Source organism: Lichtheimia ornata, assembly GCF_029851405.1.
Source record: "Lichtheimia ornata isolate CBS 291.66 chromosome Unknown scaffold00021, whole genome shotgun sequence".
NCBI classification, from domain to species: domain Eukaryota; kingdom Fungi; phylum Mucoromycota; class Mucoromycetes; order Mucorales; family Lichtheimiaceae; genus Lichtheimia; species Lichtheimia ornata.
The window spans coordinates 42,312-69,403 of NW_026695341.1; the positions used below are offsets into that span (position 1 = coordinate 42,312).

At 44.3% G+C, this 27,092-nt stretch overlaps 12 protein-coding genes across 12 annotated transcripts; 5 read left to right on the plus strand and 7 right to left on the minus strand.

Moving 5' to 3' along the window:
• Nucleotides 1-100: 100 nt before the first annotated feature.
• On the plus strand, nt 101-2,735 carry O0I10_005254 (uncharacterized protein; the record flags this gene model as incomplete). Its single annotated transcript, XM_058485299.1, has 8 exons — nt 101-245; nt 302-383; nt 542-1,002; nt 1,065-1,154; nt 1,210-1,582; nt 1,644-1,920; nt 1,987-2,581; nt 2,638-2,735. 8 exons carry the CDS (start codon nt 101-103, stop codon nt 2,733-2,735), a joined length of 2,121 nt encoding a protein of 706 aa, XP_058343785.1.
• A 108-nt stretch (nt 2,736-2,843) lies between these two features.
• Nucleotides 2,844-4,897, minus strand: O0I10_005255 (uncharacterized protein; the record flags this gene model as incomplete). Its single annotated transcript, XM_058485300.1, has 10 exons — nt 2,844-3,061; nt 3,125-3,232; nt 3,286-3,348; nt 3,405-3,450; nt 3,522-3,600; nt 3,659-3,786; nt 3,849-3,929; nt 3,990-4,134; nt 4,191-4,752; nt 4,831-4,897. 10 exons carry the CDS (start codon nt 4,895-4,897, stop codon nt 2,844-2,846), a joined length of 1,497 nt encoding a protein of 498 aa, XP_058343786.1.
• A 1,497-nt stretch (nt 4,898-6,394) lies between these two features.
• Nucleotides 6,395-7,358, plus strand: O0I10_005256 (uncharacterized protein; the record flags this gene model as incomplete). Its single annotated transcript, XM_058485301.1, has 4 exons — nt 6,395-6,807; nt 6,885-6,962; nt 7,017-7,224; nt 7,284-7,358. 4 exons carry the CDS (start codon nt 6,395-6,397, stop codon nt 7,356-7,358), a joined length of 774 nt encoding a protein of 257 aa, XP_058343787.1.
• A 148-nt stretch (nt 7,359-7,506) lies between these two features.
• O0I10_005257 (3-isopropylmalate dehydrogenase) lies at nt 7,507-8,828 on the minus strand (the record flags this gene model as incomplete). Its single annotated transcript, XM_058485302.1, has 3 exons — nt 7,507-8,150; nt 8,217-8,525; nt 8,651-8,828. 3 exons carry the CDS (start codon nt 8,826-8,828, stop codon nt 7,507-7,509), a joined length of 1,131 nt encoding a protein of 376 aa, XP_058343788.1.
• A 537-nt stretch (nt 8,829-9,365) lies between these two features.
• On the minus strand, nt 9,366-10,709 carry O0I10_005258 (ketol-acid reductoisomerase; the record flags this gene model as incomplete). Its single annotated transcript, XM_058485303.1, has 3 exons — nt 9,366-10,000; nt 10,086-10,521; nt 10,584-10,709. 3 exons carry the CDS (start codon nt 10,707-10,709, stop codon nt 9,366-9,368), a joined length of 1,197 nt encoding a protein of 398 aa, XP_058343789.1.
• A 614-nt stretch (nt 10,710-11,323) lies between these two features.
• O0I10_005259 (acetolactate synthase, large subunit, biosynthetic type) lies at nt 11,324-13,574 on the plus strand (the record flags this gene model as incomplete). The annotated part of the gene is made up of 4 exons (XM_058485304.1): nt 11,324-11,457; nt 11,517-11,819; nt 11,902-13,133; nt 13,201-13,574. The coding sequence occupies 4 exons, from the start codon at nt 11,324-11,326 to the stop codon at nt 13,572-13,574; spliced, it is 2,043 nt and encodes a 680-aa protein (XP_058343790.1).
• Nucleotides 13,575-13,954: 380 nt separating this feature from the next.
• O0I10_005260 (uncharacterized protein) lies at nt 13,955-15,480 on the plus strand (the record flags this gene model as incomplete). The annotated part of the gene is made up of 9 exons (XM_058485305.1): nt 13,955-13,966; nt 14,034-14,177; nt 14,256-14,328; nt 14,405-14,561; nt 14,691-14,855; nt 14,912-15,018; nt 15,080-15,208; nt 15,276-15,383; nt 15,434-15,480. The coding sequence occupies 9 exons, from the start codon at nt 13,955-13,957 to the stop codon at nt 15,478-15,480; spliced, it is 942 nt and encodes a 313-aa protein (XP_058343791.1).
• Nucleotides 15,481-15,719: 239 nt separating this feature from the next.
• On the minus strand, nt 15,720-16,718 carry O0I10_005261 (uncharacterized protein; the record flags this gene model as incomplete). The annotated part of the gene is made up of 6 exons (XM_058485306.1): nt 15,720-15,819; nt 15,877-15,952; nt 16,003-16,103; nt 16,156-16,241; nt 16,306-16,428; nt 16,488-16,718. 6 exons carry the CDS (start codon nt 16,716-16,718, stop codon nt 15,720-15,722), a joined length of 717 nt encoding a protein of 238 aa, XP_058343792.1.
• Nucleotides 16,719-17,096: 378 nt separating this feature from the next.
• On the minus strand, nt 17,097-17,681 carry O0I10_005262 (uncharacterized protein; the record flags this gene model as incomplete). The annotated part of the gene is made up of 3 exons (XM_058485307.1): nt 17,097-17,277; nt 17,416-17,464; nt 17,555-17,681. The coding sequence occupies 3 exons, from the start codon at nt 17,679-17,681 to the stop codon at nt 17,097-17,099; spliced, it is 357 nt and encodes a 118-aa protein (XP_058343793.1).
• A 688-nt stretch (nt 17,682-18,369) lies between these two features.
• O0I10_005263 (uncharacterized protein) lies at nt 18,370-20,088 on the plus strand (the record flags this gene model as incomplete). Its single annotated transcript, XM_058485308.1, has 9 exons — nt 18,370-18,675; nt 18,751-18,843; nt 18,901-19,030; nt 19,093-19,229; nt 19,289-19,448; nt 19,510-19,592; nt 19,652-19,707; nt 19,775-19,918; nt 19,983-20,088. The coding sequence occupies 9 exons, from the start codon at nt 18,370-18,372 to the stop codon at nt 20,086-20,088; spliced, it is 1,215 nt and encodes a 404-aa protein (XP_058343794.1).
• Nucleotides 20,089-22,155: 2,067 nt separating this feature from the next.
• Nucleotides 22,156-22,677, minus strand: O0I10_005264 (uncharacterized protein; the record flags this gene model as incomplete). The annotated part of the gene is made up of 1 exon (XM_058485309.1): nt 22,156-22,677. One exon carries the CDS (start codon nt 22,675-22,677, stop codon nt 22,156-22,158), a length of 522 nt encoding a protein of 173 aa, XP_058343795.1.
• Nucleotides 22,678-23,862: 1,185 nt separating this feature from the next.
• On the minus strand, nt 23,863-27,055 carry O0I10_005265 (uncharacterized protein; the record flags this gene model as incomplete). The annotated part of the gene is made up of 8 exons (XM_058485310.1): nt 23,863-24,073; nt 24,262-24,394; nt 24,505-24,625; nt 24,790-25,140; nt 25,528-26,296; nt 26,380-26,653; nt 26,706-26,936; nt 27,013-27,055. The coding sequence occupies 8 exons, from the start codon at nt 27,053-27,055 to the stop codon at nt 23,863-23,865; spliced, it is 2,133 nt and encodes a 710-aa protein (XP_058343796.1).
• Between the last annotated feature and the right edge of the window lie 37 nt (nt 27,056-27,092).

The window sequence follows — 27,092 nt, forward strand, 5'->3', positions numbered from 1 at the left end:
CCGATACCCTAACAAGATATTCACTTGGTAAGCCACTTGTATTCCCTTTCGCGTTCTTACTCCTACTCAACTTCTTCACCCCCACCACTCGAAAGATTTTATGTCCGTTTACAACCATCGTCCCATGATGCCTGCGGTTCAGAGCCGCATTGTCGAAATGCTGGATGCCATCCGCGTGGAATTCGATCAACTTGCTCAAGAAGCTTACGTGTGTAAAAGTCAACGAGATGACTTTGAGCTTAAAAGTAAAAGTCGTTTATTCGCGTTGTCAACTCTATATTGATTATCTTCTCTTCTCTAGTGAACGCGCAGGTGCAAGAGATGAATCATTTTCAAAAGAGTCTGCTTGAACTAGAAAGATCACAAAAAAGCCTGAAAGAACAGTAAGGATCGGATATTCGGTTGGCGAAAAGGGGGGGGGGTAGTGGTGATGTGGATTTGACAGAAGAAGAGCAAGCACTGTTACAAAAAGGAGTAGAGCGGGAAACTCATGGCTCATCATCATTAATCAATCTTTGATCCACGCGTATCCTACCAACAGTTACGAAGAAGAAATCGCTAGACTAAGACAACAACTTGAACAAGCACATGCACGTGGAGGACAACCACATCCTCAGCAACAACCACCACCACCACCTCATCCTGCTCATCCTTCACAACAACCACCATCTTCGTTGCCACCTACAACACAATCAGCTGCTACTCGAGATGTACCTGTTCATCATCAACATCAACATCAACCTACTCCCCCTCCACCCAATCTCGGTCCTGGAGGATCAAATTATTTTGGTGGTATCATGAACAATCCACATGATAGTCCAAGAACAGCTCAACAACAACAACAACAACAACCTGGATTAGCTACTCCACCTGCACATCACAATCAGCAATCATATCCAGGCTATCCACCTTCAGCTACTCCACAGCAGCAACAACAACAACATCCTGGTTACCCCAATGGATCAGCTCCTGCTATGCATCATCCACCATCTAGTTCACAAGGTAACCAACCAATGCCACCTTTAATAATCAAATGCGTATACTCAAATGGGATCCTATTATAGCTCCACCGCCACCTACATCACAAGCAGGATTATACGGAGGACGCATGCCTACATCTCCAGCACCGGGGCCGTATCCTCGGCAGGAACATGGTATATAAAAGAATGAAATTTAGTGGTGGTAAAGTGATCAACCGGATTCTCCTAGGAGGTTACGGATATGCTCGTGTTACTGGTCCATCGTCAGGAGCTACTGCTGCTATACCTGGAACACCACCATTACCAGCACCCCATCACCATCAACAACCACCACCACCACCGCCATCCACTTCAGCACAACAACCACCAACACAAGCTCCTCCACCACCACCACATGATGCTACTGATCCACGTCAGTATACTTCTCCTATGCCACCACCAGCTCGTCCTCCAAGTGCCATGTCTAAATTGGACAACACTACTTCGCCTCATCCACCTCATTCAGCTACTCCTACTACCACAGCACCAGCATCTTTATGTGAAATTGATCCACAAAGTGTCCCTGCAAACATGAAAATGGAAGGCCAAGATTGGTTTGCTTTGTATGTATCATGTCCTTTGTTATAATTCGATCCATGCCACTCACTGCTTATTGCCATTTAGGTCAAGCCCTGTATTGCCACGTTATCTTAGTGTCGATCTTGTTCACTCACTTGAGCATGCTAGTGTGGTGTGCTGCGTCAAGTTTAGCAATGATGGAAGATACATGGCAGCAGGATGCAATCGGATCACTTACATCTACGATGTGGCTACAGGACGACAATTATGTGCTCTTCAGGATGATAGCGTACAAAGAGATGGTGATCTTTATATTCGTTCGGTATGTTTCAGCCCTGATGGCATGTACCTTGCAACGGGTGCTGAAGATAAACAAATTCGTGTAAGTGTTGGACCCATTCCTTCTCTTTAAACGTGTGTGCAAGTGGACCCACCTATATGAAATTAGATTTGGGATATTGCTCGTCGTATGATCCGTACACGCCTTTTGGGTCATAATCAAGATATTTATTCACTTGATTTCGGCCGTGATGGTCGCGTTGTTGTATCAGGCTCGGGCGATCGCACAGTGCGCATTTGGAGCATTGAAGAGAGCCGTTGTATTCATACATTGCCTATTACCGATCCAGAGCAAAAGGATCCTGGTGTCACAAGTGTAGCTGTATCACCCGATGGACGATTGGTAGCTGCTGGTAGTTTGGATAAGATGGTGCGTGTTTGGGATGTCCAAACCGGTCAACCATTGGAACGTCTAGAAGGACACAAGGATAGCGTGTATTCGGTCGCATTTATGAGCAATGGACGTACCCTTGTCAGTGGCAGTCTTGATAAAACGATCAAACTTTGGCAGCTTGGTACCGATCGCGGCAAAGGTCAACATCCTTGCAAGATGACATTGACAGGTCACAGGGATTTCGTTCTCTCAGTCGCATGTACACCTGATGATCGTTGGATTGTATCTGGTTCTAAGGATCGTGCTGTTCAATTCTGGGATGCAAGGACAGGTCAAGCTCAACTTATGCTTCAAGGACACAAGAATTCAGGTATGCAACTTTGGGGTTTATTGATAAGGGTTGATGACTAAAGATGCTGTTTATAGTGATCTCGGTGGCAGTAACTGCTAATGGTCGACCTGTGTTTGCTACGGGATCCGGTGATAATAGAGCAAGGATCTGGAGTTACGAACGTGTCGCATAGTGCTTTTATTTTGTGATGATATAAAGAAGAAATGATGATCAAATGAACAATGCATGAATGATGATGTACAATGGGATATATGCAATGAGTAAAAGACAACAGGTGTAATTATGGGTTTTCCTTGATTGCATCAAGCCATTCTTGGAACGTTTTATCTTGATAGGCGAGATCGAATGCAATGGATCCATCTTTGACGAGATTTCCTTCCTCGATGATCTTGTTGATTGATCGTATATCCTTGTCCACTTGTTGCAGTTGCTGAAGTCGACTTTGAACTTTGGATCGTTGCTGTGAGAGGAATAGGCCATGCTTTGATCTGATGTGTTCTGTAAAAGTGGAAAAGGGGGGATCAGCATCCTATTCTAATGACAACAACCAAAGAAACATACTTTTGAAAGCATCTCCCGCTTGTGTGATGGCATCAATAGAATCCTCGTTGGGAAGCGGCGTTGGGACTCGAACATCACGTTTATGCAAATCATCATGCCAATCCCCCACTATCATTCCAAAGGTAAATTAAACGTTTTCCACATAGGTCATATCCTCTCACCTAATGACTCGAGCGATTCTCGGATATCGGATTCAGGAGGGTCCATGTGTACAAGTGCATCAACTAGTGTTATGATTTTATCAGCTTCAATAATGGTTAAGAAGATGGTTATTGATTACCTCGCATGAGTGTCTCACCGAGAGTTTGGATAAGACCCGATCTTGACTACGACGATGTGATGATTGAAAGATGAGATGTGTGTATATATGATCGTGAGTGTGGTATCCACAACTTACTGGATTCAGATATGGGTGTAATGCATCCTTGATTTGCTCTAAACGTGTGCTGTCACGGGATTTTGGAATGACATTGTAGCTGTATAATTGTTGTCAATGATACCAGCCTGGATGAACCATGCTCTACGAGAACCCACCTTTCTGGTTTCAATGGTAAACGATGAAAGAGATCGACATGCTTGCGAATGCTGCCCGTCAACACGTCCAATACTGATTCCAATTCTTCTGCTAATTCCTCCTGTGCTTCACTTCTCATCGCTTGATCCTAGAATAAGAAGACGTGGTATAAGCTTAAAGATCGACGACATGTAATACATTGAAACAAACCTCTTCATGAAAATCCCGAATCATTTTTGCGCAATCACGGTTCTCATCCATCAATTGTACTACTCGAGATTGTCTTTCAGCCTGCGATAATACCTTATTAGCCAAATGCGATCATAAACCAGGAACGGTTTGATATCTTACCACTGTATGAATCAGGTCATCCATTGTGTTGCTCTTCTCCTCCAATTCATCAGGTAGTTCACTCTCAAGTTGATCCGCAATCGCTTTCAAGGACTTTAGCTCCGTGGCACTTGCTCTGCTTTCGGCTCGCATACGAATACATTGCCTGGTATGTATCCTCTTAGCATCAAAGCAAAACTTCCATCCTTCCTCTTATCTTACCACAGCGCTTCTTGAATGTTTGAATCAGGGTAAAAATGGTTGACACGTGCACGCACTTGGTGAGATAGATCCCGTACACGTTGTTCTAACTCTGTTTCCTTTTGTTGTATCTCGACGAGCTGATCCAGAGATATTCGCTCATGTTGGATATGCGTTCTTTCTTGTTGTTCTGGCTGTGATGAGGGCGGTGGTATCTCGATTGGTAACGTGTCCAAATAATCTCTTAAGCGTGCCAATGCTTGATGTGTTGTTATGGATGTCAGGTATTTTTTGATGGATTCGTTGGTGTTATCATCGCTATCGTTGTTGTTGTACAAGAGTCGATGTTCCAAAAGTTGACACAGCTGTTGGATCGTATGGCTATCGCCATCGTCATCGCCATTATCATCATCACCATGTTGCGTACGCCGTGCCTGGTCCTGCTGTTGTATCTCGGTCAACATTTGCTGGTATGCCTTTTGCTGAGAGATCCATTCGTTGCATTGGTGTTGATAGCATTGTAATAGTGACGATCGAACTTGTTTTGCTCGAATCTCGCTTTCGACACGTGCAAGCTCATGTTCTATGCAACGATCGTCAACCTGGTGTCGCTTGACATGCATTCCAACTCGTGCGTTCTACTTGCCTAGTCTTTGCATACGCTCCAACGTCTCCTGATTCCTCTTTTTGCTCTCCAGGTAGCGGGCTTGCTGCTGATCGTCATTCATAGGCACTTGAGCACGTTGAAAATGTTGATAAAGAAAGGAACAGGATGTGCCCTATTCAATCGGATTTCCTTATCCCACCCTCCCACCCCGACATCTTCGTATACACACGCACGCACATAGCTATACGCATAAATAAAAGTATAAGGACATTCATTTTACAATGATCATGAGCTACGTGTTGGGCGTCCTCTGTATTTCATGTGATGTGGAAGGGAAGATTTTAAGGGTCTTTCATAAAGGCATGCGCTAAGCATTCCAATGATGTTAGTAGAGGGCGTTTTACATGCATCCAAAATGCTTCATGGGTGTGATACCAAGAACGAGGATAAAGCGATTTGATCCATATCCATAGGAAAAAAGCAAGAACTTGTGTGTTTTGGGGATGCGCAGTCATTGTCTAAAACCAGTGATTTAGCCACAAATGAATCACGGGAGGTAGCTACATCAAAAGAAACGGGATACGTATATGGGTATGCGCTTCATCAAGATAGATGGCTATATCTTGTACCTCATAACAAGAATCAAAAAACACAATGACGACCACAACGACAACGAAAGCATAATAACAACAATGAAAGAAATGCTAAAAATGACCACAACGATCAGCTCTAATGCACAAGGTTAATATCCATCTTGATACTGTGCCCATGTAAGCTATGCTTAGGATTGTAGAGTAGTCAAAGAGATATGATGGAAGGATAAAAGAGAGGTGTGGGATATGACTGATAGGCGACAACATGATTTCCTTTTAGTTGTGTGTCATTGGGCGCTTGAATTTCTATGCTCACAAAGAAAGAATTGGAAGATAAATGATTGCTGGGGGAGGTAATGCATGATAACATGGTAAATTGGTGGACGTCTTCACTAGTAGTATGTTGTTTGTTCTCTTCTAAGAAGAGCCTAGGTGTGTTGATTGTCCCAAATTAACTTAGGTGGCATTAAGCAGCATCAAACAATGAATCAATCTGCTATCCTTTTCAGACATTTAAGAATCATTCGTAGTGCTCCTATATGCATACCCTATACTAGAGATTTGACATGGCCAGGCTACGTAAATGGTATGACACAAGGCCACGTAGAGGTTTTGAAGTATCCCGCTGTATGGAAACATGGCGACGAACACCATCAAACATCCAATTTCAAGGTGTGATTACCCTGCATGTACGTTTGTGAGTATGAGCTCTCCATGATCGACATCCCAAAGCCGTGGTATCCAGGCAACAACATACTTTTAATGCGACTATATTTATTTAAATGTCCGCATGATGGCACGTTGCCACACGACCAGGCACCTGTCCAATAGCTTATTGTGAAACACAAGTGCCAATGATCGGCATATTCCTGATTTTCGGAGCACACTGTGATGCAAAAAGATAGGGTACCGCTTTATGGTGGTGGACTGCTTTGAATTGCAAGAGGTTCGGGACGCGGCTGCCGTCATATAAAAAGGCGTATCAGCTTGCAAAAGTTTTTCCTTTTCCCTTTATCTCCTTTTCCATGGCATACACTTCCCTCGCTCAAGTTGACGACTTACCCGAAAGTGTACCGGTGTTGCGTCTCGATGGCTATGATTCAGATCTCAGCAGCATCGATGAACAAGATCCATTCGGGCGCATGACACTTGTTGAAAGCTCAACTCCTCCCGAGTATGGTGCTATTGGCAAAGTGACATTTGAATTGTTGGATACACCTATTGAATTGGCTCAAGATCTGAGTGGTGGTTGTGGCGGCAAGATTTGGGAAGCAGCTGGTGTTATGGTGGATTACATGCTGTGGAAGCAAAATCAAACGCAAGGTCTCTTTTTGCAAGGAAAGAAAGTACTGGAACTTGGTTCAGGCACTGGTCTAGTTGGTTTGGCTGTTGCTAAGGGATGTGCCAATGTTGACACCATGGTTATCACCGATCAAATGTAAGCATCAATTTTTTTCCTTTTATGTCATGATAGAGCCTTGGCGTTGACAAATCAGCTGTGCCGTTGCTTTGTAGTCCCATGATGCACCTTATGAGCCAAAACATCACACTTAACAAGCTGGATGGTCGAGTGCAAGCCAAAATCTTGGATTGGTAAGAAGCAAATGCGAGAGTGTTTTTTAATCCACGATGTTAACTAAGCTACAGGGGAGAGCCCATCTCATCTGATATCCCTGTCCCGGATGTGATATTGGCTTCCGATTGTGTATATCTAGAAGTGGCATATCAACCTTTGATTGATACGTTGGTAGCATTGTCAAACAAGGATACTGATATTTACATGAGCTATCGGAAACGAAGAAGAGCCAACAAAAGGTTCTTTCAAATGGCAAGGAAAAAGTTTCATTTAATTGAGGTAAGGAATCGATGAAAGAGGTATATAAGGATTATGTATTTACTCTTTTGGATTTAAAGGTTACCGAAGATCCCAAGCGGGAGCAGTATACCAAGGATGGTTTACGATTGTATCTCATGAAGAAAAAGTGCTAGTTGTATATGTTTATTGCGAATACCCTTGATCATATTGTCATGTTGTAATATACACCATCACCGTTTCATCCATATTGTAGCGCACTGCATGGGTTTTATTGTTTTTCTTATGAACATGGTCTTTGTACAATGAGCAGTAAATGATGATTTAGTTGATAGAATCAAGGATAGGGCCAAGAGTTTCAGTGACCTTGTCACCGATTTGAGTAGTCGATTGGTCACCGCCCAAGTCGCGAGTACGCACACCACCATCCAAAACTTGACGTACAGCGGTCTCAACAGCCTTGGCTTCCTCTTCGAAACCAAGCGAGTATCGAAGCATCATGGCAACACTGAGGATGGTAGCAATAGGGTTGGCAACGTTTTGGCCAGCAATATCAGGAGCTGATCCATGGATAGGCTCATACAAACCAACACACTTGCTCTTGCCATCGGGGAGACCATTCAACGAAGCGGATGGCAACAAGCCAAGAGAGCCGACAATGACAGAGGCTTCATCCGAAAGAATATCACCAAACATGTTCTCAGTGAGGACAACACCATTGAGCTTCTTGGGGTTTTGCACCATAGCCATAGCAGCTGAGTCGACAAGATGATGCTCGAATTCCAATTGAGGGAACTCACGTTCAAGCGTTTCAGTGACAGTCTTGCGCCAGAGACGAGAAGTGGCCAAAACATTAGCCTTATCAATGGAATGGATCTTGCCAACAGGGTTTTGCTTCAATGCCAACAAGGCAGCGAGACGAGTGACGCGTTCAATTTCTTCCTTGGAATAGGGGAGAGTATCGTATGCTAAAAACACACGCCCATATGAATACATGGATACCGCTGGCTGCCATTGCCTCTATGATCACTTACCCTTGCCATCTTCACCAGCTTCCTTACGATCACCAAAGTAGATGCCACCGACCAATTCACGAACAAAGACAAATTCAACACCTTGAACAACTTGATCCTTGAGGGGGGACAAGCTTGTCAAGCTCTCTGATGCAAATGTCACAGGACGCAAGTTGGCATAAAGGTCAAGGGACTTTCGAAGCTTCAACAATCCTTGTTCAGGACGAGGTCCACTGCCAATCTTGGCACCAGGAAGACCACCAACAGCACCAAGCAAGATAGCATCAGCAGCCTTGCATGCATCCAATGCACTATCAGGAAGGGGTTCGCCTACGCAATTCAAATGTCAGCTATTCTCCCACGCATACCATTCACGTCCCCTGTACGCGTCTTCACCAAGCACCCATTCCTCATTTCAGAGTCCCAATGACAAGTGTGTGTGCGCATGTACATACCAGTCTTCTCCAAAGCAGCAAGACCAATGAGCTCATTCTTGAATTCAAACTCGACATTGAGAGCCTTGGAACGGTGAGCAGCTACCTTTTGCAACACCTTGACAGCTTCGCCAACGACTTCGGGACCAACGCCGTCACCAGGAAGGCACACAATGGATATTTTCTTGGGAGAAGCCATACTTGAAGTAGTTGAAGATGTGAAACGATAAAACAAAGAGAAAGAGTGAAGCAGAAATGACAACCACCGCTCGATCCTGCTTGACCACCCGATTCACCGTTACACGATGAATCACTATGGATGCATCTCTTTTGATTGGCTGTTGCTGATCCATCAGTCATCGTCGCTCTTTATGGATATCGTGTATTCCTCGTGATCTTTTGACATGTCGCTCCCTCCCCCCTATTTTCTATCTATCATTTGTCATTGGTTGATCCATATGAAATAAGGTTACATCGCCCATCTTTTATACACTGCTTTCATATATAGAAATATCATCATCTCGCATACAAAATACATTTATCGTTATCCTCAATCAATGAGAAGATGTAAAGTGTTTATTCCTTAGAAATGACAGGGATTCTTTTTCTGTACAAATGCAAACGGGAAAGAAAAGTAGTAACTTTTTCAGGTACAAAAGGGAATTATAGGTGTGTGATTGGATACATTGGATAGGAGCTATTGTGTGTGTGCTTTGGATGTTTGAATGGGTGATGCTTAGTTCTTGCCAACGTTCTCAGGACGAAGTTGACGAACAGTCTTGCCAGCACGCCAGATTTCAGATTCACGGATTTCCTTAAGCTCTTCCTCGAGCTTTTCACGGTAATCAGGTTGAGAGTTACGATCAAGGGAGCGAGCAGTCTCGGAACCATCTCTGACGGAAGCATAAAGTTGTTCAAAGATAGGCTTGGAGGCATCATGGAATGGGCGCCACCAATCAAGAGCACCACGTTGAGCAGTGGTAGAGCAGTTAGAGTACATCCAATCCATACCACGTTCACCAATCAAGGGGTAAAGAGATTGGGTGGCCTCTTCAACGGTCTCATTGAAGGCTTCAGAGGGAGAGTGGCCATTGGCACGAAGGACTTCATATTGAGCTTGGAACAAGCCTTGGATGGCACCCATCAAGACACCACGCTCACCGAACAAATCAGAGTACACTTCCTTTTCAAAGGTGGTCTCGTACATGTAACCAGAGCCAATACCAATACCCAAGGCAATGGTGCGATCACGAGCCTTACCACTAGCATCTTGGTAAACAGCGAAGGAGGAGTTGATACCACGACCCTCTTGGAACAAGCGGCGGACAGTGAAACCAGATCCCTTCGGGGCAACAAGGATCACATCAACATCTATGGAAAAGATATGATGTGTCACCACTTTTGCTGCAAGCGCACATACCACCGACATAGATTCCGAATCCAAAAATACACTTACCCTTGGGAGGGACAATATCAGTTTGGTCCTTGTAGACAATAGAGAAACCATGGGAGAAGTAAAGGGTCTTGCCAGGAGTGATGAGAGGTGCCATCTCGGGCCAAATAGCCTTTTGGTAGGCATCAGAGAGCAAGTTCATGACAACGGTAGCTTTCTCGGTAGCCTCAAGGATAGGGAAAAGGTTCTTGCCTGGAACCCAGCCTTCTTCAACAGCTTGGTTGAAGGTCTTGCCTTCACGTTGACCAATGATGACATTGACACCATTGTCACGCAAGTTCAAAGCTTGACCACGGCCTTGGGGACCATAGCCAAGAACAGCAATGGTATCATCCTTGAAGGTCTCAAGCAACTTTTCACGGGGAACATCGGAGCGCTCATAAACGGTTTCCTCAACACCACCAAAGTTAAGGGTCTTGTAACCGCGCATAGGAGTCATCTAAAATATACACCGAGTGAGTGACGCGCTTTAGATCACATGGGACACAACACACTACTTACGGAAGCCTTGACAGCAGTTTGCTTCAAGTTGGCTGAAGCCATAGCAGCAACAGGGCGTGCAACAGCGGGCACGATAGCACGGCGGGAAGCAGCACGAAGAGCAGTAGCAAAGACACGAGAGGCCATTTTTTGAAAAAAGTGAAAAAGGAAAACGATGTGAAGGAAAATGCAACACGCGCAAAGTGTCAGCCTCTTTTAAGCAAGTGGGGGTCATCGTGACGGGGTTTTAGCATGTGTAGCGGCAACCCGTGTTGCGGGTAGCATGTCAAGTCGATTCATAGTGTGATGTGGCCAATAGGCGCACTGCTTAGGTTATATCTTATCAATACAATGGCCAAGCGTGAATTTGATTGGTGTGACTCATTTCGATGTAAAGGATCCCTGAACAAGTCATGACGACCCAAAGATTGCACAAGCGCCTTATATAAACCCCATTGATCAAGATCTGGTTCATAGATCTACCAAGATCGGTTTCCTTACTTTGGTGTTAAGCATCATTACCTGGTAAGACTTCTTTAAACATGGGGCATGTCCAAGGGGATGCAAATGCAACTGACTCACTCTGATTTGGATGCAGATTTAACGCCCGACTCCATCGAAAGTTTTTCTTAAAGTTCAGCCAAAAGAGATTATCTCTTTTATTTTTTATCGGATTACACCTCCTCACATTCTTCCTCTTTCCCTATCTTTTATAAGCCGTCTTTGGGCATTTATCTTTTTATCTTTTTTGCATATCCATCATGATGTCCACTGCAGCATTTCGAATGTCATCAAGGCAGCTCTTTCACCGTTACACTGCCACCAGCGGCAAACGAGCAATGGCCGCTTGCATGATCCACACTTCTCGCAAAGCTACTGGTGCCGCTGCTACACAGTACGTTGAACAAAGAAAATCGGCCACATGGTTTTTTATTAACTTTTTTTGGATCATAGTGCTGCACCCTCTCATGAGCGAGCTGCTGTGCAGACGCTTCCAAAGTCCCAACGACGTCCTCAACCTCTAAAGTATCGAAAGAACAACGCTGTCGAAATGGATGACTCGTTTGTCGGTATGACAGGTGGTGAAATCTTCCATGAAATGATGTTGCGTCATAATGTCAAGCATGTCTTTGGTTACCCTGGTGGTGCCATTCTCCCTGTATTCGATGCCATCCATGAGTCAAAGTACTTTGATTTCATCTTGCCTCGACATGAACAAGGTGCTGGTCATATGGCTGAAGGCTATGCACGAGCCACGTAAGTTTTAAAAAAAGGGGGGGTAGAGGTGGTTAGTGATCATCCATCCAAGGTAGGCTAACTTTTTTATTTCATTTGATAGTGGCAAGCCTGGTGTTGTCCTTGTAACCTCTGGTCCCGGTGCTACGAATGTTGTCACTGCTATGGCTGATGCTATGGCTGATGGTACTCCTCTTGTTGTTTTCAGTGGTCAAGTTGTGACTTCAGCTATTGGTACGGATGCTTTCCAAGAAGCTGATGTTGTTGGAATTTCACGTGGTTGTACCAAATGGAATGTGCTTGTCAAGGATATCAGCGAACTTCCACGTCGTATCAATGAAGCCTTTGCTATTGCCACAAGTGGTCGTCCAGGTCCTGTTCTTGTTGATCTTCCCAAGGATGTCACTGCTGGCATCTTGCGTCGTCCTATTCCTAGCAACCCATCGATTCCATCACGCCCTACTGCTATCCCTAATACTGCCATTGGTGCCTTTACGGAGGAAGCTATTGCCGCTAAGCGTGACCCCGTCTTGCATCGTGCTGCCGAACTCATCAACATGGCTAAGCGTCCTGTCATCTATGCTGGTCAAGGTGTTTTGAGCCATCCTGAAGGTCCTGAAACCTTGCGAAAGCTTGCTGATGATGGTAACATTCCTGTCACCACCACCCTTTGTGGTTTGGGTGCCTATGATGAAATGGATCCCAAGTCGCTTCATATGTTGGGTATGCATGGTTCTTGTTACGCCAACCTTGCTATGCAAAATGCCGATTTGATCATTGCCCTTGGTGCTCGTTTCGATGATCGTGTCACTGGTATCATTCCTTCCTTTGCTCCTGAAGCTGTCAAGGCTGCACGTGAAAACCGTGGTGGTATTTTGCACTTTGAAATCATGCCCAAGAACATCAACAAGGTCGTTGAGGCTACCGAAGCTATTGAAGGTGATGTCACCGAGAACCTCAAAATGATCTTGCCTCATGTGGAAAGATCCGAACGTACCGAATGGTTCAGCATGATCAATGAATGGAAGGAAAAATACCCCTTCTATTACGACTTGCCTGCTACCGACAAGGATGCCTTGAAACCCCAGCAATTGATTGAAGAACTCAACAAGCAAACCATGGACAACAAGGAAAATGTCATCATTACTACCGGTGTGGGTCAACATCAAATGTGGACTGCCCAACTTTATCGATGGCGCCATCCCCGTACATTCATTACCTCTGGTGGTCTTGGTACCATGGGCTATGGTCTCCCTAGTGCCATTGGTGCCAAGGTAGCTCAACCTAACAAGACTGTCATTGACATTGATGGTGATGCCTCATTTTCCATGACTGGTAAGCACGTGATTTAATAATGGCCTTGTTGTTGGATCAATATGACTAATTGTGATTGTATATACAGCTATGGAATTGGCCACTGCAGCTGAGTTTAACATTGGTGTCAAGGTTCTTTTGATGAACAACTCCTTCCAAGGCATGGTCAAGCAATGGCAAGATTTGTTTTATGAAGAACGGTATTCTGGCACTGTTATGAAGAACCCTGACTTTTGCAAATTGGCCGAGGCTATGGGCGTGAAGGCTATTCGTGTCACCAAGACTGAAGAGATTCCCGAAAAGATGGCTGAATTCTTGGCTCACGATGGACCTGTGCTTATGGATGCTGTTGTTTGCAAGCATGAACAACTCTTCCCCATGGTACCAGCAGGCAAAGCTTTGGATGACTTTATCATCCATCCCAAGATCAAGGCAAGGCTCAGCAGCAGCAGCAAGCAGTAAAAAAACAAACACAAAACAAAAGCATTTACATACACCCCATTAATCCCATCATCCTTTTATTCCACCTTTTCTCTCTCACAAAACGAGGATGATGTTTCCATCAACAATAACCTTTTTCTCATCGATAATTATGCTATGCCCCCATCACACACACAACATCCTTTTTTGCATTTGTTTGCTTTTCTTGTAGCTTGTCATTTTCATTATACTCGTATCCCCATGCTTTGCGCAAAAGAATAAAAAAAAACTGCATGATCAGATCGTATACGTGAAACCCGACTCTTTCTCTCTCTTTCACACACACGCTTTAAAGCCATTTCGTGTCCGCTGACGCTTTTGGCGGGGGAAATATCCAACGCTTCTCTCTTTCCATCACCAACATGTCCATGGCTGTATGTCGCTTTCACACCACATGCTTCAACGTCGGCAACTCCATGCTCATTTTCTATTTTCGTTCAGAGTCTTCTCGGTCTTTCCACGCCTGTGGACGTGGATATCACCTTTGCTGATGCCGATCAACGCAAACATGTGGACATCAAAGTCGACAAGGACCGCACAGAAACGTATCCAGTGTATCTCGATGGCGAAACTGTTAGCGGCAAGGTAATAATAAAAGACGACTCGACTCGACACTGCCTATCAAAAAGTTGGATATCTTGTTTATCATTCTCTTTCAACCAGGTCAATATTCGTTTGCGAAACGGCAAACGACTCGAACACAATGGTATCAAGGTCGAGTTTGTGGGAAGCATAGGCAAGTACAAGATAGGCGATTGGATGTTCTATTGATGTATGTAGGTCGAAGAATGGGCTAATACGTATTCTATCAGAGCTCTTTTACGATCGAGGACGCCCGCATGAATTCTTGACCCTTTCTCAAGAAGTAGCAGCTCCCGGCGAACTTCGTCAAAACACCTCATTCGATTTCGAGTTCAAACGCGTGGAGAAGCAATATGAATGTTACAATGGTATCAATGTGCGATTAAGGTAAGCAAAACAGGGTGGAAAGGAATCGAGGTTGCGTGGGATGAGGATCTTCTTGGCATTATGGGAAGGTCATTGGTTGCTTGCTGCGCAGTTATACATACTCAGCTCACACACTTGCGTGTTCCTCAGATACTTTGTGCGTGTTACCGTATCTCGTCGTCTTGCCGATCTTGTTCATGAAAAGGATATCTGGGTCTACTCTTATCGAATGCCAACGGACGTCAACAACTCTATCAAAATGGAAGTTGGTATTGAGGACTGCTTGCACATTGAATTTGAGTACAACAAGTCCAAGTAAGTAGGGGTATAGGAAAGGGAAGGAAGGTTGCTCATATCAACGATCAAACCAGGTATCATCTAAAAGACGTCATTGTCGGCAAGATTTACTTTTTGTTGGTACGCATAAAGATCAAGACAATGGAGCTGGCAATTATTCGTCGTGAGACGACTGGAGCAGGTAAATTGAGGAGAGAAAGAATGGGCTAAAATTAGCATACGATTGACCTTGATGTTTTTAGCACCCAACCTGTACAATGAAAGTGAGACTGTGACCAAATTTGAAATCATGGATGGTGCTCCAGTGCGTGGCGAGACAATCCCTATTCGACTGTTTTTGGGTGGTTTCGATTTAGCACCTACTTTCCGAGGTAACGATGGCGTATAGGATGGGATGGATTGCATGTTGGGTACTTAATTGCTTTGGGTATATGGCAGATGTCAACAAGAAATACTCGACAAGATATTACCTCAACTTGGTATTGATTGATGAAGAAAATCGTCGCTATTTCAAGCAGCAAGAGATCACCTTGTTTAGACGAAAGAGTAAGTTTAGCACAATGGATTATGAACAAAACAATTAACTTGGACCTTAGTTGATGACGGCTACCCACCTGACGATGAACCTGTCGTCAATGCTTAAGCGCTTGTACTACCATGTATCATTTTACAGACGCATGATTCCCCATTTTCCCATTTTCCTGTACTGCCCTCTTTGGACGACAACTCCATTCAACAACAATAATGCATAAAGCGATATTTGACGATGAATACTACCACCAGCTCCTTATTATGTATACTTGTTGTGAAGATCAAATCAGATGAACGTTTTTACTATGATGATTGAGGACCTATATACAGTGCGTCTTTATGCTTCTACGTCTAAATTAATTCCACATTGCCTCCCAGCAGCAAATCTCGAACGACGTTGTATCGCAGGATATAAATATCGTCTTTCTCGAGCATTGTAGTCTCTTCGTCTCTGTATAATAAACCACCGTGAGATGTGTCTTCATATTACAAAACGTAACGCACATACCTTTGATCGAGCTGTATTGGCCCACAATTTTCCCTTACACGGATAAACACGGGTGCCTCCATATTCGCCCTTACCACTATAGCCATCCGTAAGCATGTTGTTGTGTCCTTGAATTGATCCTCTTACCCATATCATAATCAGCCACCTTTTCATCTTGCTTGTGTTGACCAGCTGGCATGAGATGTAGAAACGAATCATGGTTGTGAGATTCCAATAGCTCTTGATACCTATACATCGAAGAGTCAATACACCATCGATTCAACTATCCTTGTACCTTACCGCCTAGCATATGCAGTCTCTTGTGGAGAGAGGATATTATCATCTTGATGCGCCCTTCGAAGGATTTCTAGTGTGCATTTTTCGATCTACTCCTCCCCATCCATCAATTTGGTTGCCGTCTTACATAGCTTCCCCACACTCAATCAATACCTTGTATAATCGTGTCCGCAAGTAACTTCGAACCACAAACTTGATACGCTCGATCTCATTTTGAAAAAGCATGGATATAAACTTGCGTTGAGGATTGTCCATAGTCTCCATGATGGTCTCGGTCTAGTATCGTGGATAGATGGGTAAGACAAGGGCGTTTAAGGAGTCGTTTAAAAGCTCACTTGATCCTCAATAGCCTTGAGTAAAGGTTCGACAAGATAGCGCTTGTATGGAAGAAGTTCAGGGGAATTGCGTTCATTGATCCAAGCTTGGGTAAGATTGGCAACTGTATCTGCGTGGTCGATGCGAATGCTACTGAAATCGTTGACGCCGAGAAGGGTATCATCTTGAGTTAGGTCGAAAGAGCCACCCAGCGATTGGCTTTGGCTTGGTGAATCCTCTCCTCCCAACATTGTGTGTATGAGTGCAAAGATCTTATTTGGGTGACAGCAAGACACGGCAAACCGCGTTCTAGGAAAATCCGAGCAGATCACGCGTGGTGTCACTAATGGATTCCGACCTCGTCGTAGTAGATGAGCTAGCTAGCTATTCATTGTTTCTCGTTTCCATGGCAAGCCATAAATCATCCTTTCTTTATACTCATTTACATTGTGTTTGTGTCATGTTGTCCATTGTGCTATTACTTTACAGTGGGGAAGATCACGCCACGCTTCTCCTTGTGCAAGGAAATATTTCCATTAATGATAACAAGACAAGTGGGGTGAAAATGAGGCAACCTCATGATTGTTTAATACAAATCGCATATATAAAACGACTTTTGTGAATGTGGACTAATCCTCAGTAGCTGGGTGGTTGACCTTGGGATTGAAGAAGAGAGATTCGGGTCCCCAGAAAAAGTCGTGTGCACGCATATTCAAGTATGGATAATGAACCCACTTGTGTGGATGATGCTTCAAATGTTCTTCATGTGCCATGGCAAGGTTGTAAGCGTTGATACCGGTTGCAAGCAAACTAAAAGAAACAAAGAAAAAACAAACAAGGTAAGCTGACGTCGACAAGTGGTTTGTGTGTATGTGTCTCATACACAATCAACAACTCCTTCTCTTTTCCTCTTCCCCACCCCCATACAAAACGTTCATTATCACTTACGCAGGAATGCAGACAAAGAGACTGATCTTCTTCCATGTATCAGCAGCCTCTAAAGTAAATCGTGGTGGGAAAATCGGTTACACGGTCAACGGACTTTTTCTACTAGACATAATAATAGCATGATGATGATGATACATACTGCCAGCATGCTCCTTGACAGCATCACGTTCACGAGCAAACTTTGAGTTGAATGTAGTATTGAAGCGCACACCAGGACGCTTTAGAGAGCGTGTTAGTTGGGTGTTGAAAAGTGCACGGGAAGCCATAAGGGAAATAATAATGGAAAGAAAAAGAAAACGACGCACGCTGGTGTGAACGGCTGCAGGAAATTTGTGGGCGCACAAGAAAGTCCGATTCCTCTTTGGACAAACATCCCCTTGCGTTAAACATCTCGCAGCCCTTTCTATTGCATGATGCTATTGTAGGAACGTATTCATATGCCATCAACCTATCCATCTACGCTTGCAGCCCATTGTAATTGAGGAGATGGTGGAGGCAATCACCCAATCAGAGAATGTATAATACTATCAAGATCACCTACAATGTCTTTAGCCGCCAACTTAAGCCATAATTGAATGTGAATTGATATACACAGGGATGTGTAGATAATATAAGTTGTCTTTGAATTAGGAAGCTATCAAATTGTAATGCCATCATGACAGCTATTAGTCTCTGACACTTAAACGACTTGAGATGCTATTGGGTCCAATGACGTTGAAAAGGCATTCTTTATGTATCAATGTGCAAGAATAACAACCTACATTATCATCGTAGCAGATGTCTACTATAATGTCTTACTCTACAAGTGGTAGTCGATGGAGAGCGGGCACGTGATGTTGGTGGTGGATCCGACGCCAAAAATTGAACGCGTGCACCAAAAAAAAAAAGTCGCGCTGGGGCGGCGAGCCTATTTCATTTATCGCCCTCTTCTTCCTCCACACACATATCCACAGCATGGTCAGCGTAAAGAGACGCCTTTCTACCGACGAATCAGAAGGATCGAGTAACAACAAGGTCGCCAAAACCGATGAACTCTCACGAGAGCAACGTCAAGAGCGTGTCTTCGCCAACATGCGACTTCGACGCATCATTAAGGAGAATCACGCCAGCACCATTCACCAACTTGCCTTTTTCTTCAACAACAAAAACTTCTCCGGTCCCGTGGGCATCGACTTGCAAAAGACCTTTGACAAGCGAGGATCGGTTCAGCGAGATCAAACTGACACGAGCAATGTCCTTGCTTCTGTGGGTGGTTGTCAGGTACACACACACGCACATACGATTTCATATGGAGAACAATGAATGACGCCAATGATCGATTTCTTTTCTTAAAAGATGAGCGTATACGACAATGAACACTGTGGCGACCATTTGGATATCATGTCCAACTTTGACCTTTCTCTACAACAAGACGGCGAGGTGAAAAGGGTATGATCATGTGATGATGGATTCGATATTCGCTAGCGTTAACACCAACACTATCAGGAATTGCATACGTTCTGCTGGCTATATCGAGAAAACGACGCATGGTTAGCAGCTGCTGGTACCGATAGCCAAATCCATATCGTCAGCTTGGCCTTATCACAAGAGATGGTGATTCTTGAAGGACATGCGAGTAAGTCAATGGGGTCGATCGGGTGGAACAAGTAAGCCTTTTATACTCAATCGTATACGTAGAAACCATCCATGATCTTCAGCCCCATCCACAACGGGATAATTACATCTTGTCGACATCCAAAGATGGTACGATGCGATTATGGGACGTGGATAAGAAGAAATGCCTTGCTATTTTTGAAGCGGATGCCACAGTAACGGTAAGCAATCACTCACTACATCCATTGTATGGCCTACCATTGATATGTGTATTTGCTAGTGCTTTTCTCCTTCAGGCAACACATTTATCTCGGGAACATCGCGTGGTGAGCTTCGCCAGTGGACTATCCCTGATGGCTTGGACGAGCATGATGAGCCTATCCGCGTGCAAAAGAAACAATCAAAGCTATACAAAAAGTTCCATGGTGACAACTATATCGGTACGTGCAAAGAAAATGATGATCGTGATACCTCAAGAACTAAACACCGCATCATGCTTAGATTGCATTCGCTATGCAAATGGTCACGTCATTTCAAAATCAAGCAATGGTCGTATTGAGATATGGGAAGCTGATACAGAAAAGGTTCGTTTGGATGGAGAGTGTTAGCAAAGGTTGATGCTAAATGGCATCTTATGATGTAGCATATTCGATCCATTAGGATACGAACCGGCGAGTGCTGTTCACGATTCGATGTGAGGTAAAAGGATGAAGGAGGAAAGTTATTTGGAATGCAAGGATCTTACAAAGCTTTTCGTTACATGAAGCTTGGACGAGAATTACCTCTGCGTTGGAAATAGCTCAGGATCTGTATTTGTATATAACCTTCATACGGGCAAGTTAATCACTGAATTATCACATCGGCGCTCCAACAAGGCGGTGCGATGCTGCACGTTCACACGTGATTGCCGGTAAGCACGACAACAGGTGGCAACGATGGGATTAGCATCCATTAACAATCATCCACTGTTTTAGTCAAATTCTTGTTGGAGGTGAGGAAGGGTTCATGCTGCGGTACGATTACATCGACGATGCTACTTTGGAAGAATGGGCAAATTGGAGAAAGCCGGATAACTCTTAATGCAGCTCGAGTGTATATTTTCTGGGAAGAATAAAGACATCCTGAATTTACGTTTCATTGTGCCACGTTGCGTATGAGTACAGATGTCTGTGCTTGGTGCATTACTAAAGAGCTCCCATAATCCCTTAATCGATGCTTCATCCGTGATCTTACATCTCATCTTGGCAGCTAACTTCCGTAACGATTTCTTTTTCAATCCACCAAGTGTGGCCACCATGATAGGTAGTTGACGGTCTTCACATGCCAAAATCACCAATAAATGTGCGATGTCATTACGACACATTGACACCATCATCACTTGATCTTTGGATACGACGCATCAATAATAGATCCACGTGGTTTAACAAGAAAGTGAAAAGCTTTGTAGATTATAGCTACCCTCATGTACGAATAAAATACCCCTTGATGGAGCAACTCTTTTCTCGATATGAATGTTTATCCAACTACTGTAGCCCACCATCCACTTTCCACAATGTCGGGTAGCGCGCGAAGAAAAGCTGAAATCATAACCACATATGCATAACCCCCAAGTGTTGTGGATGATGGATCCATAGATTCGGTCCACACCGCCAATGCTTTGATGTAGAGTGTGGTACACCAAGCTACCACGTAGGTGTAACCATGGATTGCATCGTGGTGCGTTTGGTGGACCATCACACGGATCGACAAGTTTGATTTGGCAAATAAGAAAAAAAAGAGTTGTCGAAATCAAGATTCCCAGTGCGGGCTGCACAAGAGCGTGGTGACACGACATGAGCTCTAGTATCAAGATCGCTCTTTTTTCTTTACTAACGTAAGCAGCAGTAGCAGCAGCAGCACCTTTGCATGTCGTACCTTTTGGTTGGCTCATCATCATCATCCGCTAAAAAGAGGGCATGTATCCTTGCACAACAAGCACCATACCATTACCACCCTATCTCCAATACTAGAACGTGCTGCATTTAAAGGGTGATACCATACCACATGCTGTTGTGATACCACTGGGTGATGTAGCAATAGAGAGAGAGAGAGAACCAGAACGGGGGATATATGGAAATCCTTGCCCATCGGAAAGCAACACGTTTTCTGACGTGTGCCATCCTCCTGGATCAATTACGCACACATATATAATACTAACCAGCCCTTTCCCCTAGAGCGTTCGACATCATGAATGACGACGGTTGCCATGGTTTCAGGTGAAGCCATGCTACAACATCATACATTTAAAGGGGGGTCATGGATTTGAAGGGAATCGTATTGTATGTGACAAGCGATGATGGCACGTATGTATATATATTTATGTGATGGTAATACACGCAACATATACGTACAATTGTTTGTGTTGGTCAATGTTCCCATTGTTTTCATTGCTTGCTTGTGCAACAATGATGGCACAAACACCTTGTCTCACTCACTTTCTCTTTATTCTGGGTTTGACATTCCACCATGGATCCCAGTCTTCGTTATTCTGAAGGGCGTAGTAGTTGGGGGAGGGTGTACGATCCAATAGACAAAAAAGGCCAAGATGCGGCTCTAAATGCGTATCCATGCCAACGGCAGAATTGGCTGTAATACCTTCAAAAATGTCACCAAAAGTCAAACTTGCCCCCTTGCACATCACACAATAGGAATGCATACTCTTTGTCTCACCCACGTGTACAGATGGCATTTAAGCGAAAAGCAGGGTCGGGACGATGGTGAGGGGGTTGGGGCAAAAAAAAAGGACCAAAAGCAAAATAACGTCATTGTGCAGGCAACTTTATTGCACATTACAATGTGTATCAAGATGTGAGTAAAAGAACAAAGGCATATCCATATTACGCAATTTACAGCTGTAAATGTGTCATAGTGATGATGTATGTGAAGTTTTCAATGGGCTTTTGCTTTTTCGTTTTTCCTTCCCATAACATAAAACAGTGGTGGTGTGTGAGAATAAAAAGGCATGGTGTTGGCGAATAGGGGCATATAAAAAATGACATACTACAATATCCTATTGGCAAGTGGGTGCGCTTTTACATGTGTGTATACAAAAAAAAAAGAGAGAGAGAATGGATAGAGGGGTATCAAAATTTCTGTATATATGGTTTGTTAGCTTGAAGGTGACCTGTGTGCAGTGCTTGGAGTAGCAGGAATGCAAAAGAACCAACGCAACTTTGACTTCATTACTTTGAGGTAAAAAGAAAGACGTCGACGTGCTGTTGAGCGTGTTGAGGATGATGAGGATGATGATGAGGATGATCCATTACTGCGATATTCGGCTATTGGCGACGCGATGGGATTCATTTGCTGCTGTTGTTGTTGTTGCCGAGCTGCATCGTCTGTCGTCGTGTTGGTGGAAGATGAGGTGTCAGTAAGGTGCTGTTGTCTTCTGCTGCTATCATAGCAATCGCAATCCACAGATGATAAAGACGTGCTCGTATCTGCTGTAGTAGTGTTGTTGTTGTTGTTGTTGGATGAAGATTGAGGAGGAGGTGCTGGTTCGGGTCGTGGTGGTCGTGGATTGTTTGGTCTTGGTTTCTTCAATTCATGATGAAGTGGTTTTGGAGGCGATACTCCCGCACTATCATGATCATCCTGAATCGCCTCTAGCATCGTTCGTCTCTTTTGCATAGATAAAGGACGACCGGTGTGTCACGAAAAGGAAAAGATCGACACCACTACAATGCACGCACCGTGCGTTCAATAGGATGATGGGGAAGAAGCAATTATGGTAAAAATTCTTGACGATCATTCATGCTCAGGCTATATATATGAGAGAAACCTGGAGGAGCAAAACTCGACAACAAGGATTCCCATTTCAGAACACATGTATCACTACGTATGCTGAGTGTGTTGCGATGCGTGTGTATATGTGTGTCTCAAAGTGTGATCGCAACATGAAAATGAAAGTAGACAAGGTTCAAGGGGCGGTTCAAGCTGTAAGATGTTTCTGCTTTCGATAATTGATGCGCGTGTCCATTGCGCGTACTCTCGCCGCTTGGTGCTGTGTGGCATGTCGACATTTATCCATCAGCTAAAAATGGCAGTGTACAGCGTCATGGCCCGAGTGGAGTCGTATATTAAAAGTGACATTCTCCAATGTGCACTAGGCACCCCTAGCTCTTTTTTTTTTCTTTCCCCCCTCCCCTATCTTTGACACATGCGCACATTAGTAAAATAGTAGCAAGAGAAAGAAAAAGCGAAAAGGAGTCTATGGCCGAAAACCATGTCCATGATGGGATCTCTCGCTCGCTCTCTCCTTAGCTAACCAACAAACAAAATCAACATTAGCTCTCCTTTCCTATTTTCGAATATGTATACCGTTAGCTTGGCTATGCCATGTTGTTGGATAGATGTTATGCTGCGCATCTTTTTTTACTCGGCATGATTTTGTGTAAGCAACTTTTTTCCCTCCCCCTCTGGTCCAACAACCAAATTCATCCAAATAAGGTGTATATCCGAAGATAAGTGGATGCAGGGACCATGCACACAAATTCCAAGAATCCATAGGGATGGTGTAAAAAAGGTGTTCGGCGTATGACTTTCACCCCACCACCTCCTCCCTTTTGATATCCACAACCTAACAGGACCCCCTCCCTGCTACTGCTGTTTTTCGCTTGCTGCTGTTTGAGAATATTCGTTTCGCTCTTTCTTTTTCCTTTGTTGGCCATTAATGGTTGGTGACCGATTGTTTGTTAAGTACCATTTATGACATGCCACGCGTTAAGGGCTGCAATCAAAACATCTAAGAATCCAGATCATTAACGCTTTATTTACTCAAGTTACGGTAAATGGCTCCCCTTTTAACCGCTACTGCTATTGTACAAAGATGCCACGTTTTGCCATATCCTTCTCAACCACCTCGATCGCATGAGACACTTTTTGGAAGAAATGATCTTGACCCACCAAGTCGAGTAAGCCTGACTTTTCAAACATAGCCATCGGGCGTTCGCGTAATCGGACAAAGTACACCATCACGTTTCGCGCGTGGTACGACTCCACAATCTCGTACAAGATTTGGACAGCACTATTGAAACGGGTGGGACGAAAAAGGAACATGTTACCATGTGCACTACTCTCATTGTCCAATCCATACCAGTTACCCAGATCTCTTTGTCTCACACACACATCCACACACATCCACACAACCTCTCAACGCCCTGGGGTGGTGCGTAGCACATTTTTGTGGTCTCTTTGACTCATCATGTACTGTACCTTGCATCAATGTCGGGCATATGATCTGCGTCGAATATGGTATACGACATGCTGTTCATGCGAGGTGTCTCCGATGGATGGGTTTCCATATCACCGTAGTATTCCAAACGCCGTAATCGATCCTTGAGCTGGCCTATATCGGAAATACATAACCAACATCAGTGCCAAAACAATCATCCACTCCTCATGCATTGTGCACCCAAAGCAAACGAATCAACCATCCCCCACCGGTGTTTGTTTTACCTGTATTGGCAAAAAATAGGGGTTCCTCAACACGAACAATGAGGACATCTTCCAAATGCTCCACCTCATCTGGATCTTCATGGATAGCTCGAAATTTGTTGTGGGTTCCCTTGACTCGCCCCTACATGGATAAATGACATGCATGAGCGATTATAAGCTTATTTAGTGTGGGGTGCATTTGCAGGGGGGTTGTTGATGTTGCTGAGTCAGGAGATGGGGATTGGGATGATATACCCTGATGATGGATATTTGAATGGGAGGGGAGGGGGTTTGCATATACATTACCATGATGGAGATACGTGGATAGCTGGATTGTTTGATCGTAAGGAGAAGCGATAACGTGATGGCAACAAGGGTACCAAACTCCAGAGAAATGATAACCGTGCCAAAGAAAGTGACTAGCAGTAACGTCAAATCACGCCATGCATGCACCTTGAAAATGAAATGCAAATCCTCAGGAAGCTCTCCCAAGAGCGATAGCACGGCAACAAAGATGATGGCTGATAGCACGGCCTTGGGCAAGTAGTAAAAGTAGGGTAGCAAGAAAAAGATAGCAATCAAAGCAAGGACACCAGTGATCAATCCAGCCATTTGTGTGCGTGCACCAGCACGGTCGTTGATCTTACTACGTGCGACCTGCATAAAAAACACACACGTTGAGTGGTGGCGCTTAATGCACGTAATCCTTTATCACACCCATGCATTCGATTTCCTCGCTCTCTTGTTTTTGCTTCTCTCTCGCTCTCTCTTTCTCTTTCCATTACCTGTATTGCCCTCTTTTTTTCTTTTTCCTCCTCTTCTCCTTGCTGCTCACCCTTACATTTCCCCCTTTCAATAAAGGTATGTGAGATCGTGCATGGCATAGGCACTTGCTTCGCTCTCTCTCTCCAAGTTGATCCTACAATAGGGCCTTTTTTTCTTTTCCTCCTGAATCCACACATCCCCAATCTTATTTGACAATATCCCTTTTCCGAAAATCCCCCTCATCGTCCACCACCGGATATCAATGCAAAGGTGACTTACGCTTCCAAATGCAGGTATACCCTGAAACAGACCGCCAACGATATTGGCCACACCAAGAGCAACGAGTTCTCGATTTGCGCTGACTGTGTAATTGTGTCGACTCGAATAGGTCTTTGCAATCACCACCGATTCGACGAATCCAATGACTGAAATCATAGCCGAAGTCACAAGCATATCCTTGAGATGATCGCGATCGGGCAATGCTGGTATCGAAGGCATTGGGACACCTCTGCTATCAATCTTGCCAAGGATAGCCAAACCCTTTTCATCCCAATCACATGACCATGTCAACACGGTGGATACGACGACCACCAACAAGACTTCAGGGAACAATGCCGCCTTTACAAACTTTGATTTCAACACGCGAGTGACCAAGAGGAACGCGACCGAGACAATGGATACCCATGTTGTCAATGCATGCGAATTTGTAATGTAGCCCCATAAAAAGACAAGACGATCAAGCGTTGAGGATGCTTCTGTGACGCCGTGTTCTTCGCTCAATTCCACAAGACCAAGTAAGATGATGCTTTGTTGAACCAACACCACAACAGCGACACCCGTGATAAAGCCTCGGAGTAAAGCACGGCTCATAAGGCTGTCCAAAAATCCAAGTCGCACAATGCCTAGCAGAAATGTGAAAATGCCGACAAACAGCGTCATCAAACAGGCCCAAGCCAATGGATCCACTTGATTGCCATGTTGTTGTTGCTGAGCAATGGTTGATCCAACAAGTAACGACAAGGTAGCTTCAGGACCCACGCTAATTTGCCTATGTGTATACAATCATCATGTGAGTGCCAAACAAAATCGGAGTCAATGTTTGTGTGTGTGTGGTATTCTTCTAATTCTTACCTCGACATGCCAAAGACTGCATAGGTGATGGCGGGGAATGCAATAGCATAAAGGCCATGAATAGCATCGAGTTTGCAAAGGGCTGTGGCGTAAGAGAGACCTTGAGGCACCAAGAGACATGCGAGTGTGAGACCTGCAATGAGATCTCCTAGCAACAGGCGGTGATTGTAATGTGGCAGCCATGTCAAGATAGGAAGATAGTACCGAGCCCGAATTTTAAAAATGCCCCATCGGTCTTTGGGTGAGTGGTCGAGTCGAATTTGTGCCGATGGAACTAAGATCTATATTAGTAATATATAAAGAGTATAGTGGAGGTGTATATTTACTTGGGGAGGATGTCATGTAACGAGGAAAAGGTTCTTGTTCAGGTAAAAGTAAGGAGCGTGTTTCATCTTGAGATCCGGTTGCGGTGACATTCCTTGGTCTAGGCCGTAGTCCACTACCAGTAATAACGCCTGAACGGGTTCCTTGACTGTTTTCATCATCGCTGCTGCTGTTGCTGTTGCTGTGGTGACCATCATCGCTTTGATCCATGTAGATCTCAATCGACTGCACACCTGAATAATAATAGTAATAATGATAAGGGTTGATAAAAAGTGTGAAAGGATTCCTTTTGAGATATGCAGCACATACTGTCGTTGTGGGGTATAACACCTTGATGTTGTTGTGTTGCCATGCAAGGAGGAGAAGGATATGTAGATCACAATAGAAAG